The 17387-nt window shown below is 45.6% G+C and overlaps 1 protein-coding gene across 4 annotated transcripts in view; it reads right to left on the bottom strand.

Moving 5' to 3' along the window:
• Nucleotides 1-5806: 5806 nt before the first annotated feature.
• The window catches only part of RHBDL1 (rhomboid like 1), a 32812-nt gene continuing 21231 nt past the window's right edge, over nt 5807-17387 (bottom strand). For 2 of the 4 annotated variants that reach the window (XM_087973198.1, XM_087973199.1), the window contains exons 6-8: nt 16141-16241; nt 15515-15575; nt 13548-13913 (exon numbers count right to left, since the gene is read on the bottom strand). In XM_087973198.1, the coding sequence (XP_087829324.1) occupies nt 13642-13913; nt 15515-15575; nt 16141-16241 (434 nt within the window). In that variant the 3' untranslated portion in view covers nt 13548-13641. Of the gene's footprint in view, nt 6287-13547; nt 13914-15514; nt 15576-16140; nt 16242-17387 lie in introns of those variants that run through there. The other 2 variants (XM_087973201.1, XM_087973200.1) reach the window with 2 other exon arrangements.

Here is a 17387-nt window from a genome sequence, read left to right as displayed (position 1 = left end):
CCTCGGGGTGTGTGTGTGTGCCTTAAAATGGCTTCTACTGTACAGCACAATGGACTTGCCATGGTAACAGCTTCACAGTACTCCACAAGGGTGTGATGTGAATTTCATTGTATGTATACTGTGTACATACGTAAAATGACAATAAAGAATTCAAGTCAAGTCACTTTGGTGCAGTTGCAACTTCAAAAAGTCACTAAGCGTAGGGTTCTAAGTTGAATAATCAAAATTCAATCCCACACAAATTGTGTTGAGTTTTCCAAAGTTGTGTGATTTCAAACCCCCCCCCCCTTGACACAAAAGCATCTGGTGCGCTGTTTCAAACCTTCGACTGCTTGAAGATGGGTGGACTTCAACTCCCAGAACCCTCTATCCAGCCATGAGGAATTCTGGGAGTTGAAGTCCACGCAACTTCAGGTCGCCAAGGTTGAAAAAACACTGGATGTGAATGACATGGTGCTTCGCTCTCGCTAGAGGGAGCCCCTGCCTAAAGATAACCCAATTCCAATCCTTCTTCAACCCTGGCTACTTTCCCATCTGGCTGATTTAACCTAGGAAACCTTTGCTCAAATTGTTCAGATGCCCGTGATGTGCCTTACACCTATGAAGATCAGAATCGTGCAAACCACAGTGTTCCCTGTGGCATTCTACAGAGGCGAAAGTTGGACTTTATAGAAGCAGGATAAGAATATTACAGAACTAGCTCGATACCCATGCTTTGCTACGAAACTACGTGATCAGGCTTAGTTTTGGGGGAAGGAAAATAAGGGAAAGCATTTTTTTGCCTCTGCCTACCAGCCTCCATCGCTGTTCATCTGGCTGGCGTCCTGTCAGTGTGTGAGAGAGTTGAGGGCTGTTTGGAAACAAGCAGTATTTCTGTGTGAGCAAGAAGGAGACAGCAAGGAGCCTGGGCGTGGCTTAGCTCAACTGTTCTGTACTAAAGCTGCTTGGTGCTGTGAAAGTAAAACTAAAACTGAAACTTGTGTTTTGCATTTGGAAGAGATTTCTTTTCAGGTGGGGAGGGGGAGTAGAACTCCTTAGCATCAGAACATGTTAATAATAATAATAATAATAATATAAGAAATACTTATGTTCTGATAGCCATTTCAACAAATCCTTTCTTAGTGAGCACCTAGAAGCCAAGAGAAACATACGTGCCAAATGTCAAGTTTGTAGGTTTTACGGTTCTGGAGATTTTGTGATGAGACGTGAGTGGCATTTCGCTTTTATATATATATATAAATACAGAATAAGCAGAATCCAACCAGAATAGCACAGTCCAATCTCCCATGTTCCTGAAAGGTCCAGGGCTATTTCTGTTTAAAGGGAGTTTGGTGAGTTTGCAGCCTGATAATCTTAAGATCATCGCCCGTCTGCTTGTAAGAGTTTGTGGGGAATGCCCTTGAAGAGCTGCAGCCAGGGGAATAGGTGAATAAAAGACAGCTTAAGGGGAGAAATGTGCTTCCAGGCTTGCAAGATTGAGGTCAGTCTTGCGATGTCATCCAGGGCAAGAAGCACATCCAGAAGGACTAGCTCTAGCTTTATTGCAAGGTTAGCTCTGGTGGCATGGTGGCTGGAATGTGGTATTGCAGGCTGATTCTGCCCACAGCCTGGAGTTCAATCCTGACTGGCTTAAGGTTGATTCCACCTTCCATTCTTCCAAGATTGGTAAAATGAGGAGCCAGATTGTTGGGGGCAACAGGCTGACTCTAAACCGCTTAGAGAGGGCTGGAAAGCACTATGAAGCGGTATAGAAGTCTAAGTGCTATTGCTCTTCTTTTTCTCCTTCCTTTCTTCCTTCCATCCTTCCTTCCTTCCATCCATCCATCCATGGTACGCAGTGGTTAGAATGCACTACTGCAGGCTAATTCTGCCGACTACCAGCAGTTCGATCCTGACTGGCTGAAGGTTGACTCAGCCTTCCATCCTTCTGAGGTTGGTAAAATGAGGACCCAGGTTGTTGGGGGGCAAGAGGCTGGCTCTGCAAACTGCTTACAATAGAGAGGGCTGTAAAAGCACTGTGAAGCGGTATAGAAGTCTAGGTGCTATTGCTCTAAATAGGTTCTTGCAAATCTGAACATCCCCGAAAGTTCCCCACTCACCTTTACAGCCTAAAAAAGTAGGGAGGATGTAGAGTTGTAATTGCAGGAATGTTCCAATCTCAGATGGCAAACCTCAGATAAAGAATGTTTCCAAGCAAATACAACTCAGGCAAACAAAGTCACTAATCTAAAGGAGGCTTAGAGAGAGGAAGTAAACATATGTTAGACTTTAACTAGAGATAATTAATTGTGTTAATTACTATACTAAACAGTAACGAAAGTTAAGCAGTAACCAGAGTTAACCAATGATGGGGGATAATTAAAAATGTGTATAAATGCAAGACTAGACTCCAATAAAGTTCATCATGATTCAGTTGATCATGATCAAACAACTCGACTGCCTCGTCATTACAACAGGAGGATTCTTTCTGAGATATTTGACTATCTTTCTGTAGGCTCAGCTGCCTCTTATCCAACCATTCCCCTGGCTGAAGTTCTTCCTTCTGTTTCCCAGGTCATTCCCCACATTATCACTGCAGTACCTTATCTTACGAGCAGCAAAATTTATAAAAAGCATTGGTTTTCGTGAGCTGCAGCTGGATGCAAAGGGAAAACTGGCTGGGTGAAATTCATCCTTATCATGATTTTTTTTTCCTTGCAGAAGTGTTGGCCTAGTTTTTGTCTTATTGCAATTATGGCACATTTATTCTTGAGTATTGTGATTTTTTTTTGGTCCTGTTTTCCCAACCTCCTTCCACATCTTTTCTAAGTCTGCTCCCTATGTTCCAAAAACTGTAGGCATTCTGTTAAATTTTCACCTAGGAGTCCTTTGGGGAAAATACAATCTTAAATGTTATTTATAGTACCGTGAAGAATTTAAGAAAACAAGATGTTTATATTTCAGTCAATTATTTGGGCACCCATAACTAGTAGTAAACAAACATCATGTTCTGGATGCAGGTAATTTAGAATTTGGAACCATGTGGGATAACGATCCTCTGCATTATCGTAATATATTTATATCAGATTTTAACTTGGCCCTTCTAAATTTGCTTTAATGTCCCCAATGATACTTTAGGGCTGAAATAATTGCTGGACTTTTTGTTGTTGTTAGTGCAGCCACAAAGGTAGAAGCAAGATTTTGGAAAACTGGATAAAGTGAAGTCCTATTGGAAAGCTTCTGCATTGAAAAGTTACAAACAAACAAACAAAAAAGGTAACTAACGTTAACTACCAGAGGGTACCAGGTGGCTAGATCTATCCTTTTTTGGGACTTATCAGGTGTATATAGCCGTCTCGGCAACTTGAAAATGTGTGGACTTCAGTTTCCAGAATTCCTCAGCCAGCATCCTCAACTTACAAGGATGTATTTGTTTAGTGACTGCACAAAATTACAAAGGCATTAAAAAAATGTGATTTATGAGTGGTTCTCACGCAACCATTGCAGTATTCCCATAGTCACATGATCAGAATTCAGGTGCTTGGCAACTGGCAAGTTATTTATGACAATTGCAGCCTCCTAGGAGCATGGAATCATCATTGGTGACCTTCCCATCCAGCTTCTGGTAAGTAAAATCAATGGAAGAATCTGAATTGGAGCGGTGCGGTAGCCTAGATGTGGAGCTCTCACCTCACAATCAGGAGGCTGTGAGTTTGATCCTAGGTAGAGGCAGATATTTCTCTCTCTGGGCACAATGAGAATATATCTGCTGAACAAAACTCTGCATTGGAGACAGGAAGGGCATCAGGCCAGTAAACACTCAGCTCCATTCAGTTGTCCAGACTCCACCCCGCTAGAGATTATGGGGTTGGTTAAATGAAGATGATGAAAGGAAGAAGCTGGATTCGTTTAACAATTGTGCGATTTACTTCAATGATCGCCTTAACGATGGCTATGAACAAAGTCATAAAATCAGGCCCGGCTCATTTAACTCCTCCCTGTTTAGCAACGGAAATCCTGGTTGTAAATGGAGGATTATCTATAGATACCACTGCTTTCTGCTCTTTTCAAGCATTATTGTCTGGTCCCTCGCCAAGGGGAATCAGAGCGACACGATAGACTCCCTCCCAGCTGGTTCCAGCCTGTTACCAAGGCCATGGCATCCTGAGGATGAACCGTTAATCGACCTACCGCCTCAGAGTTCTCAAAACACCTTTGCGGCCTTGTATTGGCTAGCTGGTGGACTGGGGCATTGGGGTAGGATTTGAATGCAGGGGAGGGGGAGAATAGCTTAACGCTTTGCACGGGAAGTTCAGATTCCACCTGACTTCTCTGCAATCACTTTCAGTAAAAATTCCTTTTGAAATACCCCTTGTTTCAAGAGCCATGCTTTCCTGAGGAAGTAGCCAAAGCAGATCCTTTACAGCCTGGCTGTTATTCTAAACTTCACCCCACATGCCCACATTTTTAAAACTTGCATTTTAAAAGAAAAGGACAGGGTGGCTCGGTGGCTAAAATGCGGAGCTTGTCAATCTTTCAGATTGGTAGTTCGAACCCCTAGTGCCGCGTTTAACGGAGTGAGCTCCCGTCACTTGTCCCAGCTTCGGCCAACCTAGCAGTTTGAAAGCATGTTAAAAAATGCAAGTAGAAAAATAGGGATCCCTTTGGTGGGAAGGGAACAGCGTTCCGTGCGCCTTCGGCGTTTAGTCGTGCCGGTCATATGACTACGGAGACGTCTTCGGACAGCGCTGGCTCTTCGGCTTTGTAACGGAGATGAGCACCGCCCCCTAGAGCCGGAAACGAGTAGCACGTATGTGGGAGGGAAACCTTTAAAAGAGATCCACCCACCCATTAAAACAAAAGACATTCTGGGCTGGGGAGATTATAGAGAAGGGAGTGGAGTCAGAGTGTGCGTGTGTTTGTTGTACAATTTGTTCGTGTTTGCATCGATCCATTTGCTTGCTACTTTGCAGGACGGTGCTGACATGAAGGTATCGCCTGTCCATCTTCATCTACTCCTTGTTAAGGAGGTAAACACGGATTGGATATTGATAGGTTTCGATTGCCGTGTCTTTTTCCCCAAGGAGGCTGCAGTTTGCAATAGCGCTGCTGGGAGAGATATCAACGGTTCATTTATGGCCCATTACAGAGACGTGTTCTACTTACAGATGTGACAGGTGTGCAAGTGAAGGAGCACATTGCTCAATCCCGCCTGGAGATATGTGGCTTAATAATCCCGGGGGCTGAGAGGGTTCCTAATGAGCATGGATAGGGCATATCTGTCAATTAAGCTCTAAACATAGCCTTTGAATAGCTTTCATGCACACATTAGGGTCCTTGGTGCTTTCTGAACTTGCTCGTTTCCTTGCAGACGTTTCGCTACCCAGCTATGGGTAACACCTTCAGTGCAAACCACAAGACCGCCTACCCTCATCTTTCTCTAGACCGGCCATACCAAACTCACTTAACAACTTCCTATATTACTTTATTACAGATTAACCGAGTTGGATGGGACCTTGTAGGTCCCCTGCCCAAGCAGGAGACCCTACACTATTTCTGACAGAAGGCAGTCCAGTCTCTTTTTGAAAGCTTCCAGGGATGAAGCTCCCACCACTTCCAAAGGCAAGCTGTTCCATTGAATATAGAATAGCAGAGTTGGAAGGGACCTTGTAGGTCATCTAGTCCAACCTCCCGCCCAAGCAGGAGACCCTACACCATTTCTGACAGATGGCAGTCCAGTCTCTTCTTCAAAGCTTCCAGGGATGAAGCTCCCACAACCTCCGAAGGCAACTTCTGTTCCATGGGTTGATTGCTTCTCACTGTTGGAAAATTCCTCCTTATTTCCAGGTTGTATCTCTCCTTGTTCAGCGTCCATCCATTATTCCTTGTCTGGCCTTCGGGTGCCTTGGAAAATAGCTTGGCCCCCTCCTCTCTGTGGCAGCCCCTCAAATATTGGAAGACTGCTCTTCTGTCTCCCCAGGTCCTTCTCTTCCCTAGACTAGCCATGCCCCGATCCTGCAACTGTTCATCATTGTTTAGCTGTGTTAAACTATGGAAATTCAGGGCCCAATTGTGGTCATAAGTCAAGGACTACCTGTATTTCATGGGAATGAAAGGTAAGTTGTTAGCTGGAGCTACCTTGAGTAGGTACCTTGAATATGCAGAGCAGAGTTTATTTACACCAAGATGGAGTTCTGATTGAATTAGGTTTCATTTACACCGAAAATGCTTCCATGTTGGCTACATGCATTCAGTTTTGAGTTTCAAGCCACTTCAGATTTGCCTGATTGAAGCCTCTTAAAAGTACCTGGAAACAGAATACATCAAATAACATGAAGTGCTCTCCAGCTTCCAAACTTATCCACTGCTGTTTCTGCAAGATTGCCCCCCTGCAGAACGTTAGGAGGGGCTCCTAAGGAACTTGAAATCGTATCTTGGATGACAGTGGTGGAGGAAAGTTCAAAGAAGAAATAAGTTTGTTCAAGAGGGGAAGGTGATCGTTATCTGTCTTTTCAAGGCCACCTTCTGTCTTTTCTTATTTTTTTATGGAAAAAAAAAACAGCTTCAGAAGTTAAAAATATGTCGGTTGTATGTCTGCCCAGCTGCAATTTGAAGAAGAAGAAGAAAGGACTTGCAAACCCGTTAGGCTATATTTTAAGCCCTTCAAATCAGAATCGTTGACTAATTTTCTAAAGGAGAGGGAGGGAGGGGGGAGGGAGGGAGGAGGGAGGGAGGGAGGGAGGAGGAAGGAGGAAAAGCAGCTGAAAATAAACAATGCTGATAATGGCCAAGTTGGAGTGATGAGGAAGCAGCAGGAAGCAAACGGAAAAGATGGAAAGGACCCAAAATTTCTTATGTATTAAAGATCAGAATTGAGAGCTCTCAGAGCATCTGGGGGAAATGTTGATTTTGGTGGGAAGAGAGATGGTTGAAATATGGGCTGGGATATTTTGAGAAACTAGCTTTCAGCAATAGTAACAGCATTACAGAATTGGAAGGTATTTTTGAGGTCTTCTAGTCCAACCCCCTGCTCAAACAAGATATTATTTTCTTTCTTTTTCTTTCTCTCTCCCTTTCCCTTTCCTCCCTTCTTTGTAACATGCCTTCCTTCTTCCCTCCTGCCTTTATATTTTCTCTTCTCTTCCCTTTTCCTTTCCTCTTTTCTTCCTTTCTTCTCTTCTCCGAATGATTTGATAGGCCCTAGCTTATTCTTGTTTCCTAGCATGATTTGTATGTTTCCTATATATATATATATTTCCTAGTATGATTTAAAGTACCCTATGACTACTTCTAAGTGTTATACCTATGATTCTTGATGTATCTTGAGAGCATTTGCACCAAAAAAAATTCCTTGTGTGTCCAATCACACTTGGCCAATAAAGAATTCTATTCTATTCTATTCTATTCTATTCTATTCTATTCTATTCTATTCTATTCTATTCTATTCCTTTTCTCTTCTCTTCTTTTCTCTTCCCTTCTCCTTTCCTATTCTCTTCTCTTCTCCTCTCTTCTCTTTTTTTCTTTTCTTTCTTGGTTTGCCCGAGTGATTAGAAGCATTTTATGATGAGAGAGGTTGTAGTCTCGGTAGTGTCTTTCCATAGTTCTGTGCATAGGATGAAATAATGATAATTTGGCTTCAACCTTCTTAATAGTTAAGGATGGGCTGTTTTCCCTCCCATTGTTAAAGTTCTCATCACCATTAACATTCTCATCATCACACACCATTAACAAACTGCTGGATCAAAACATGTTTGGCCTCTACTGATAAAATATTTTGTGGGCATTGAGTGAAATCCAACCTTGTGCAATTTCTACCAGTCACTAAGAATCTCTCGAAACCCGCATTGTCTACCCCCTTACTACAACCGCCTACAATAACATAAAAATAAGCTATAATTTGAGGCTGCGCATACTGAGAGGCAGGCAGGCAGGCAGGGTGTGTGAATATGCACAAACATGCATTGTCCTCCCACACAATCAACGCAACCACACTGGCACAAAGCAATGATTTTGCTTGTTTATCAGATGCCTTTGTAATTTGCAGCATGCAGGCTCCTGTTGGGGTATTCCAACACCCATCGCCCTCAAACAACCACCCACGTTTTCCCTACTTTTCAATCCCAGTTTGAAAGAGGGTTTGCACAAAAGGTTTAACTAGGCACCTCAATCCCCCGTTGGCTGCAGCATGATTCTTGATGCCAGCTTATCGAATTTGTGGTGGAGCGGATGTTTCTCAACCTTGGTGACTTGAAGGTGTGGACCAACTCCCCAAATTCCCCAGCATTCTGAGAGTTGAAGTCCACCCATCTTAAAGCTGGTTGGGGAATTCTGGGACTTGAAGTCAGGGGTGGGATGCAAATATGTTTACTACCGGTTCTGTGGGTGTGGGTAGGTGGGAATGGCTAGGTGGGTGTGGCCATGTGACTGGGTGGGTGTGGCTTCTTCCTTTTGTTTTTTGCTGCACACTTCCCCCCCACTCCATTTTTTTTTGCCTCCTGGGCCTCAGGATAGCCCCCTGGGTGAAGCAGTAAGACAGCGAGGGGGATGATCAGCTGATTATCAAAAACAGCTGATTGTCAGGAGGAAAAAAATACTGTAAGGACTGACTGGGCGGAGAGGGGTGGGGCCAGCCAGGGACATGATTTGCCGATTCTTCGAACCGTGCAGAATTGTAACAACCGTTTCTACCGAACAGGTAGAATCCCACCCCCGGTTGAAGTCCATCCATCTTCAAACTGGTTGGAGAATTCTGGGAGTTGAAGTCCACCCATCTTCAAGTTAACTTGGGAATTCTGGGAGTTGAAGTCCACCCATCTTCAAGTTAACTTGGGAATTCTGGGAGTTGAAGTCCACCCATCTTCAAGTTAACTTGGGAATTCTGGGAGTTGAAGTCCACCCATCTTCAAGTTAACTTGGGAATTCTGGGAGTTGAAGTCCATCCATCTTCAAGTTAACTTGGGAATTCTGGGAGTTGAAGTCCATCCATCTTCAAGTTAACTTGGGAATTCTGGGAGTTGAAGTCCACCCATCTTCAAACTGGTTGGGAAATTCTGGGAGATGCCTTAAAGTTGACAGACACTGATCTAGAATATTCTGCAAATGCAGGCAAGGGCCGAATTAAGCCAAAATCAAGTTCAGCGGTATTGAAAACCAACCACCATTGGCTCTGGATTCTTCCGAACTGGTGCCATTTATATATTTCCCCCATCACTTTTTTTTTTGGAAGAAGAAACGTGTTTCGGAACCATCTGCCGCCCATTCACTGTGAGTAACCCATCCGTTTAGCCAGCTTTGGGAATTTAGGAGCGACAAGAAAACAAACAGGCAGATGGTGTGCAAAATATTTATTCATACATACATCTTCCTCTCCGCCCCCAGTCACATTTTTAATCTGGATTAGTGCATTGCTTTTTAACAACTTTTCCGTTTCTACCCCCCCTCCCCCCCCAGGGCCCTTCCCTTCCCCTCCATTTCTTCCACCAACCGCTCACTTCCCTTGTCTACTTCTCCATCAGGGGTTTGCAAGAGCCAGCTGTGAGAAGAAAGAAGAAAGAGGGTGGATGATGCAGAAAAACACCTGCCAGCCACTGGCCTTTTTAACTCCTGGCTTCACTCTGCCCCAACGACTTCCAGGGCAGAAGTGTACCCCAAATTGGGTTTGAAAGCCAGCACGTGGATTAAAAGCCCCGTGTGGATCGCTTCAAATGTTAGCTGGACCGCGGAGTTTAACTTGCTGGCTTCAGAGATGTTTTTAGCAGTTGCCTGGCATTGCACATCCGTGGACAAACCCTGCATCGCGGTTGCAACTGCGTACTTTCCATCCAAGGAGATAGTTAGAAGTGCTACTGATATCTCTGTAGGATGGACCCTGCCTGCAGCATTGCTACAAGCCTTCCCTAGAGGTCTGAAGGCTGTCCTGGAGGTCAAGGAGAAGTGGGGCCACTGGGAAAGATAATGGCCATAACCCTGTTTTGCTCCAAAGGTCAGGAGGAGATCGAAATGATTGGGAAGCCTTGAAGGAGGCTGGTCTTTAGGTTCAAGCCAAACTCCTCCACTCGGGTGTCTCCCTCTCCTTCTACCACCAACAAAGTGCTTTTGTGCTTTTTTTAAAAAAAATTTATTTATTTGAAAGCCAGATTGTCAAATCAGGGGAGAATTCATATGGGGGAAAAAAAATACTAAAGAAATAACACTTTAGACACGCTCCTTTCCAACTACTTGGAGAACCTCCCCCTCCCCCATCTATACACCCGTTACATTCCCTCCCCCTGGGGAAAAAAAATATTCTAGAAATTGGCTATCCCTGATGAGCCTAAGCCCTGATGATTGTGAAAGCAGGCCCACGCAAGCCAAACTTTTAACCTGCCCAGGAACAATTGCTCGGTCGCTATTCCGTCAGGATGGAACGGGTGCTTGCTGATGGAGCCTGAGTGGTGAGATTTGCAGGAGGGGGACAAGGGCATTCTGAGCTTGGGGGAAAATACCGGAACCAGAGGCCTTTCGGCTGATGAGACGTCCATCGGAGGACCCCCTTTGAGAGCTGGAACTGTGGAGACCAGAAGCTGATGCCGGAAGCGTTCTCATGCTAAATCGGGCTACGGAACAAGCTTGGAAATATTGGACACCATGTGTTGAGCCGGGACCTCTGAGTTAGGTTGGCAGACAGGGATTCCCCTCAGCCCTCCCTAGAGATCTGGAGAGCCCGAGCTGAGACTTTGATCAAGAAGGGAAGGGAAGGAGGAAAGCAAAGGGAAGGAAAGGAAGGGAAGAAGAGATGAAGGGAAGAAGAGATGAAGGGAAGAAGAGCTGAAGGGAAGGGAAAGGAAGGAGGAAAGGAAGGGAAGGGAAGAAGAGATGAAGGGAAGGGAAGATGAGGTGAAGGGAAGGGAAGAAGAGATGAAAGGAAAATGAGATGAAGGGAAGGGAAGGAGAAAAGGAAAGGAAGGAAGGGAAGGGAGAAGATATTAAGGGAAGGGAAGAAAAGATGAAGGGAAGGGAAGAAGAGATGAAAGGAAGATGAGATGAAGGGAAGAAGAGATGAAGGGAAGGGAAGGAGAAAAGGAAAGGAAGGAAGGGAGAAGAGATTAAAGGAAGGGAAGAAGAGATGAAGGGAAGGGAAGAAGAGATGAAAGGAAGATGAGATGAAGGGAAGAAGAGATGAAGGGAAGGAGAAAAGGAAGGGAAGGGAAGGAGAAAAGGAAAGGAAGGGAAGGGAAGGAGAAGAGATGAAGGGAAGGGAAGAAGAGATGAAAGGAAGATGAGATGAAGGGAAGAAGAGATGAAGGGAAGGGAAGGAGAAAAGGAAAGGAAGGAAGGGAAGGGAGAAGATATTAAGGGAAGGGAAGAAAAGATGAAGGGAAGGGAAGAAGAGATGAAAGGAAGATGAGATGAAGGGAAGGGAAGGAGAAAAGGAAAGGAAGGAAGGGAAGGGAGAAGATATTAAGGGAAGGGAAGAAAAGATGAAGGGAAGGGAAGAAGAGATGAAAGGAAGATGAGATGAAGGGAAGGGAAGGAGAAAAGGAAAGGAAGGAAGGGAAGGGAGAAGATATTAAGGGAAGGGAAGAAAAGATGAAGGGAAGGGAAGAAGAGATGAAAGGAAGATGAGATGAAGGAAGGGAAGGAGAAAAGGAAAGGAAGGAAGGAAGGGAGAAGATATTAAGGGAAGGGAAGAAAAGATGAAGGGAAGGGAAGAAGAGATAAAGGGAAGGAGAAAAGGAAGGGAAGGGAAGGAGAAAAGGAAGGGAAGGGAAGGGAAGGGAGAAGAGATGAAGGGAAGGGAAGAAGAGATGAAAGGAAGATGAGATGAAGGGAAGAAGAGATGAAGGGAAGGGAAGGAGAAAAGGAAAGGAAGGAAGGGAAGGAGAAGATATTAAGGGAAGGGAAGAAAAGATGAAGGGAAGGAAGAAGAGATGAAGGGAAGGAGAAAAGGAAGGGAAGGGAAGGAGAAAAGGAAAGGAAGGGAAGGGAGAAGAGATGAAAGGAAGGGAAGAAGAGATGAAGGGAAGGGAAGAAGAGATGAAAGGAAGATGAGATGAAGGGAAGAAGAGATGAAGGGAAGGAGAAAAGGAAGGGAAGGGAAGGAGAAAAGGAAAGGAAGGGAAGGGAAGGGAGAAGAGATGAAGGGAAGGGAAGAAGAGATGAAAGGAAGATGAGATGAAGGGAAGAAGAGATGAAGGGAAGGAAGGAGAAAAGGAAAGGAAGGAAGGGAGAAGAGATGAAGGGAAGGGAAGAAGAGATGAAGGGAAGGAGAAAAGGAAAGGAAGGGAAGGGAAGGGAGAAGAGATGAAAGGAAGATGAAATGAAGGGAAGAAGAGATGAAGGGAAGTAGAAAAGGAAGGAAGGGAAGAAGAAAAGGAAAGGAAGGGAAGGAAGGGAGAAGAGATGAAGGGAAGGGAAGAAGAGATGAAGGGAAGGGAAGAAGAGATGAAAGGAAGATGAGATGAAGGGAAGGGAAGGAGGAAAGGAAAGGAAGGGAAGGGAGAAGAGATGAAAGGAAGATGAGATGAAGGGAAGAAGAGATGAAGGGAAGGGAAGGAGGAAAGGAAGGGAAGGGAAGGGAAAGGAAGGAAGGGAAGGGAGAAGATATTAAGGGAAGGGAAGAAAAGATGAAGGGAAGGAAGAAGAGATGAAGGGAAGATGAGATGAAGGAAGGGAAGGAGGAAAGGAAAGGAAGGGAAGGGAGAAGAGATGAAGGGAAGGAAGAAGAGATGAAGGGAAGAGAAGGTGGAAAGGAAGGAAGGGAAGGAAAGGAAGAAGATATGAAGGGAAGGGAAGAAGACATGGAAGAGAAATGCAAGGAAAGGAAAAGGAAGGAAGATGACAGGAGAAGGAGAATGGAGACAAGGAAAAGGAGAGAGACAAGGAGGAAGAGGATAGGAGAAGGAGAAGGGAGACGAGAACAGAAAGGAGGAGGATGAGGAGGAGGAGGAGGAGGAGAAGGGAAACAAGGATGACTGTAGAAGCAGAAGAAGGAGGACAGGGGAAGAAGGAGGAGAAGAGACGAGAATGGGAAGGCGAGGAGAAGGGAAAGGAAACCATGCAGTCCAATAACAACCCAGGGAATCCGCTGAGGGCACCTCCTACAGCCTTAGCAACAGAAGCGGGTCACCCAAGGCTGGACCCAGCCTGGCCATGGCCGGGAAAGCCTCCTTCCCTCAAATGGCCAAGACACAGGGGGCAGCATAACCTCCCTCCTCCCCCCTCCAAACCCTAGAGATCCTCATGCCTCGAAAAGAGTCACCCCATGCACACGCCGAAAGAATTTTGCATTTGTTTGTTTGTGTTTGTGTTTCTTCTCGGGGAGACCAAGCCCCCCGTTCTGCAGGTGAGGTCAGGGGCACTGAGGACGCCGCTGAGCCAAGCTGGCTCCCCACCCACCCACCCCCACCTCGCTCCCTGACCCACCTCCCAGCCTTTCCTGCCTCCGCCGGCTTCTAGCCTGGCTTTGCTGCTTTTTTTTTTTCCAGCATCCGATGGGATCACAGCGCTCTGCCGTGCCAGGCGAGGGTGGCATGCTCCGGTTTCCCCATCTTGAGGGTGTCAGCCCAGCCCCCCACCTTTTTTTTCTTTAATTCCCCCACCCGGTTTCGAACCCCCTGCAAGGTTTGGGCGCCTTCCAGGGTCACAGCAGATGCCAAGAGAACCAGGGCTGGGCCCAGGAGGCTACGGGGGCAACGGGATCTGCGTCCCCAGAAGGTCGTAGGCAAAGATGTTCCAGAAGATGGCAAACACCAGGAAGGTGGCATAGGAGAGGAGCACCACCCACCAGCCGCACTGATCCTGCAGGTTCTCCTCGTAGCTGCGGAGGATGGTCAGCCCCATGCTGATGCCCACAATGGCCCCGGCCAAGTGGGCCATGAAACTGGGCTGGGGGCCGGCGGAGGGCAACGGCGGGGAGAAACGCAGCCAGACGGCCCGGCCCACTTCCGAACTCACTGCAGGGAAGGTTATGAGGAAGTGGGAGAAGCAGAGAGAGAGAGAGAGAGAGAGAGAGAGCATGGGTTGAAAGTCAAGTTTCTAGTCCTCAGGGCCTCCCTCGCCACAAAACCTCCGCCTGGTTGCCTTTTAGTGAGCCAAGGAAGAAAGGAAGGAAGGAAAAAAAAGAAAGGAATAAACTAGAGGGAAAAAAAGGGAGGCAGGGTGTATCCATGGGGTTCAAAATGGCCGTGGAGGATAGGTATGTAAAAAGGAGGCGGGGATCATTCAGCGGCATGTTCAAGACACGGATGTCAAATGAAACGGAAAGCCGAATCGCTGGTTCCTCCCATCTTGCTAACACCATGTTGGTATGTTGTTGAATTTACACAAGGATGGGTAAATCTTTGCTGACTCAGCAGAACTAAACTGTATAAACTGTACAAAGGGCCTTGATGCTAAGAGAGGTCCTTTAACAGAGCAGGTAGTCCTCGACTTATGACCATCACTAAGCCTGGGATTATGGTCGTTAAATCATTGCAGTTGTTGAGCCGGTTACCAGGTGACCACAGTCAATTTTACAACTTTTTTTTAATGCCCGCCATTAGGCAAATGCGCCTGCAAATGTCCTCAGTGAGATAGCTGGCAAATAAATTAACTGTGACTGACTGACTGACTGAATGGCTGATTGTCTGTCTGAGTGAGTGAGTGAGTGAATGAATGACTGAATGAATGAATCAATGACTGATTGACTGTCTGACTGTCTGACTGATTGACTGTCTGACTGACTGATTGAATGTCTGAGTGAATGAATGAATTAATGACTGATTGAGTGTCTGACTGTCTGACTGATTGTCTGATTGATTGAATGTCTGACTGACTGACTATCTAACTGACTGATTGATTGATTGAATGTCTGACTGATTGATTGAATGTCTGACTGACTGTTTGACTGACTGAATGACTGAGTGAATGAATGAATCAATGACTGATTGAGTGTCTGACTGATTGATTGAATGTCTGACTGACTGTCTGACTGACTGAATTACTGAGTGAATGAATGAATTAATGACTGATTGAGTGTCTGACTGTCTGACTGATTGTCTGATTGATTGAATGTCTGACTGACTGACTATCTAACTGACTGATTGATTGATTGAATGTCTGACTGACTGTTTGACTGACTGAATGACTGAGTGAATGAATGAATCAATGACTGATTGAGTGTCTGACTGATTGATTGAATGTCTGACTGACTATCTGACTGATTGAATGTTTGACTAACTGAATGACTGACTGTCTGTCTGTCTGACTGATTGATTGATTGAATGTCTGACTGACTGACTGACTGAATCAATGACTAATTGACTGACTGACCGAGTGTGACTGAGTGAATGATTGGCTGATTGACTAACTGATGTTTGGCTGACTGACTAGTTGACTAGTCTCCACATGAATGCTTGCAGTTTGCAAATGGGGATATGTGATTGTAGAAACCCAGCTGGTCGTAGTTTGTATAATAAACCATGGTTAACCCATGGTTTGTCATGCTCCGTGAAGCTCATTCGTTAGATGGAGGAAGCGCGTGAGGTAAAACAACGAAGGAGGCAAACACACTTACTGCACACCAAGGCCAGCACCATACGGAGGAGTTTATAGGGGCAACGCATCCCAGCCCAATTCTGTGGAGGGAGAGAGAAGAAAAGGGTGCCTCAGTGACTCAGTTTCCTCTTCCACCTTCTGCCCTCTGCAGCTGCAAAGTGGCCTATTTCAGGCGCCTCACAACCAAGTTCCCACCTCCAGATCCATGAATTGGGAAAATAAGCCTGCCACACTCTCAACTGTCACAGCTGTGGGGTTGTATATACTTTTCCCGATTTAACTTGGCTGCTACCCTGGAATGCTGGTGCCAAAATAACCGAGTTGGCTTGGAAGACACCTCAGATTCTCCGCTTTAGTTTTGGCCACGGGGACAGTCAGTCCTTCTCTCTGCAATATTTTTATCTCCCCTCTTCTGACTCGCCCCCCAAAATATTGGCGAGGACCTGCCAATTCAGCACCGTCTATTACAGGGGTGTCCAACCTTGCCAACTTTAAGACTTGTGGACTTCAACTCCCAGAATTCCTCAGCCAGCAAAGCTGGCTGAGGAATTCTGGGAGTTGAAGTCCACAAGTCTTAAAGTTGGCAAGGTTGACATCCTGGTCTATTATTTCCCAAGGAACAGCTGCGATTGGCCCAATCCTCACCATGACGACGTTGGCCAGGTGAGCCGAGCAAAGGGCGTAGACGCCCCCCGAACCTCCAACCAGGGGGGCTCTCATGTCGGTGATGGAGACGGTCAATGAACCTGCAAGAAAATGGAGGACGGGAAAGATGAGAGAAAAGATGAGGAATGAAACTACCTTCTGTTTAAGCGGAACCATCTTCTCTTAATTTGGCTGGACACTGCCAAATCGGGCACTATAAAAAAGATGCTGAGACTCTAGAAAAAGTACAGAGAAGAGCAACCAGGATGATGAGGGGACTGGAGGCTAAAACATACGAAGAACGGTTGCAGGAACTGGGCTTGGCTAGTCTAGGGAAGAGAAGGACCAGGCGAGGCAGGACAGCGGTCTTCCAATAATTGAGGGGCTGCCACAGAGAGGAAGGAATTTTCTAAAGCACCTGTAGGCCAGACAAGGAATAATGGATGTAAACGGATCAAGGAGAGATTCAACCTGAAACTAAGGAGAAATTTTCTGGCTATTTGTCCAGTATGGTATAGAATCTCTTCCTTGGGCAGGGGGTTGGACTAGAAGACCTCCAAGGCTCCTTCCAACTCGGTTGTTATTCTACTCCCCACACCTCCTTAGGAAGCCCCCCATGTCTTAGAAACAGAGGAAGTGGCCTTGTAGTCCATGGCTGCCAAGGATTAACCAATAGCTTCCTGCATAAAAATAACTGTCTGTTGCTCAGCTACAAACCTTCCTTTCCTTCTTGAAAAGGTTGTTTGCCCATCACCTGGTGAGAATCACATTTGCCCCTCCCCCTTTTTTTCTTGAAGGAACTGCAATAAAATCGGGGGGAAAAAAATTCCATCCGGGCTCCCTGGAATTCTTGGAGAAACAAAGATTTGAGGAAGAACCATAGCAAATCAAGTGCCGTGATGCACCTTCTCTTGGTTTCCATTCTCCAGAGATTGGGGACATGCCAATTCTCAAGGATCCGAGTAGTCGTGGCATATGGGCGCTGTAATCCCTACACCTTTGCAGGTATCAGGTTCAGGAAAGTTGCTTTAGCGGTGGGGTTTTTTTTTTGAGGATTTTCTTTTTAAAGGATCAGAGAGTGATTCCTGAGTACTACATATTTTTTAAAAATGCATCCGTTTTTTTCAAAATAAGAACCCGGCATGTATGGTTGAACCCCAAATGGCTGGTAGAATAGAATGGAATGGAATAGGAATAGAATAGAAGATAGCATATAAAGAAGACAGAATAGAAGATAGAACAGAACA

Source organism: Notechis scutatus, chromosome 12 (assembly GCF_049901735.1).
Source record: "Notechis scutatus isolate UNSWTSFEM ecotype Mainland chromosome 12, rNotScu1.2, whole genome shotgun sequence".
Classification (NCBI taxonomy): domain Eukaryota; kingdom Metazoa; phylum Chordata; class Lepidosauria; order Squamata; family Elapidae; genus Notechis; species Notechis scutatus.
Note: the sequence above shows the minus strand (reverse complement) of the source record. Positions and strands in the feature narration are given on the sequence as shown.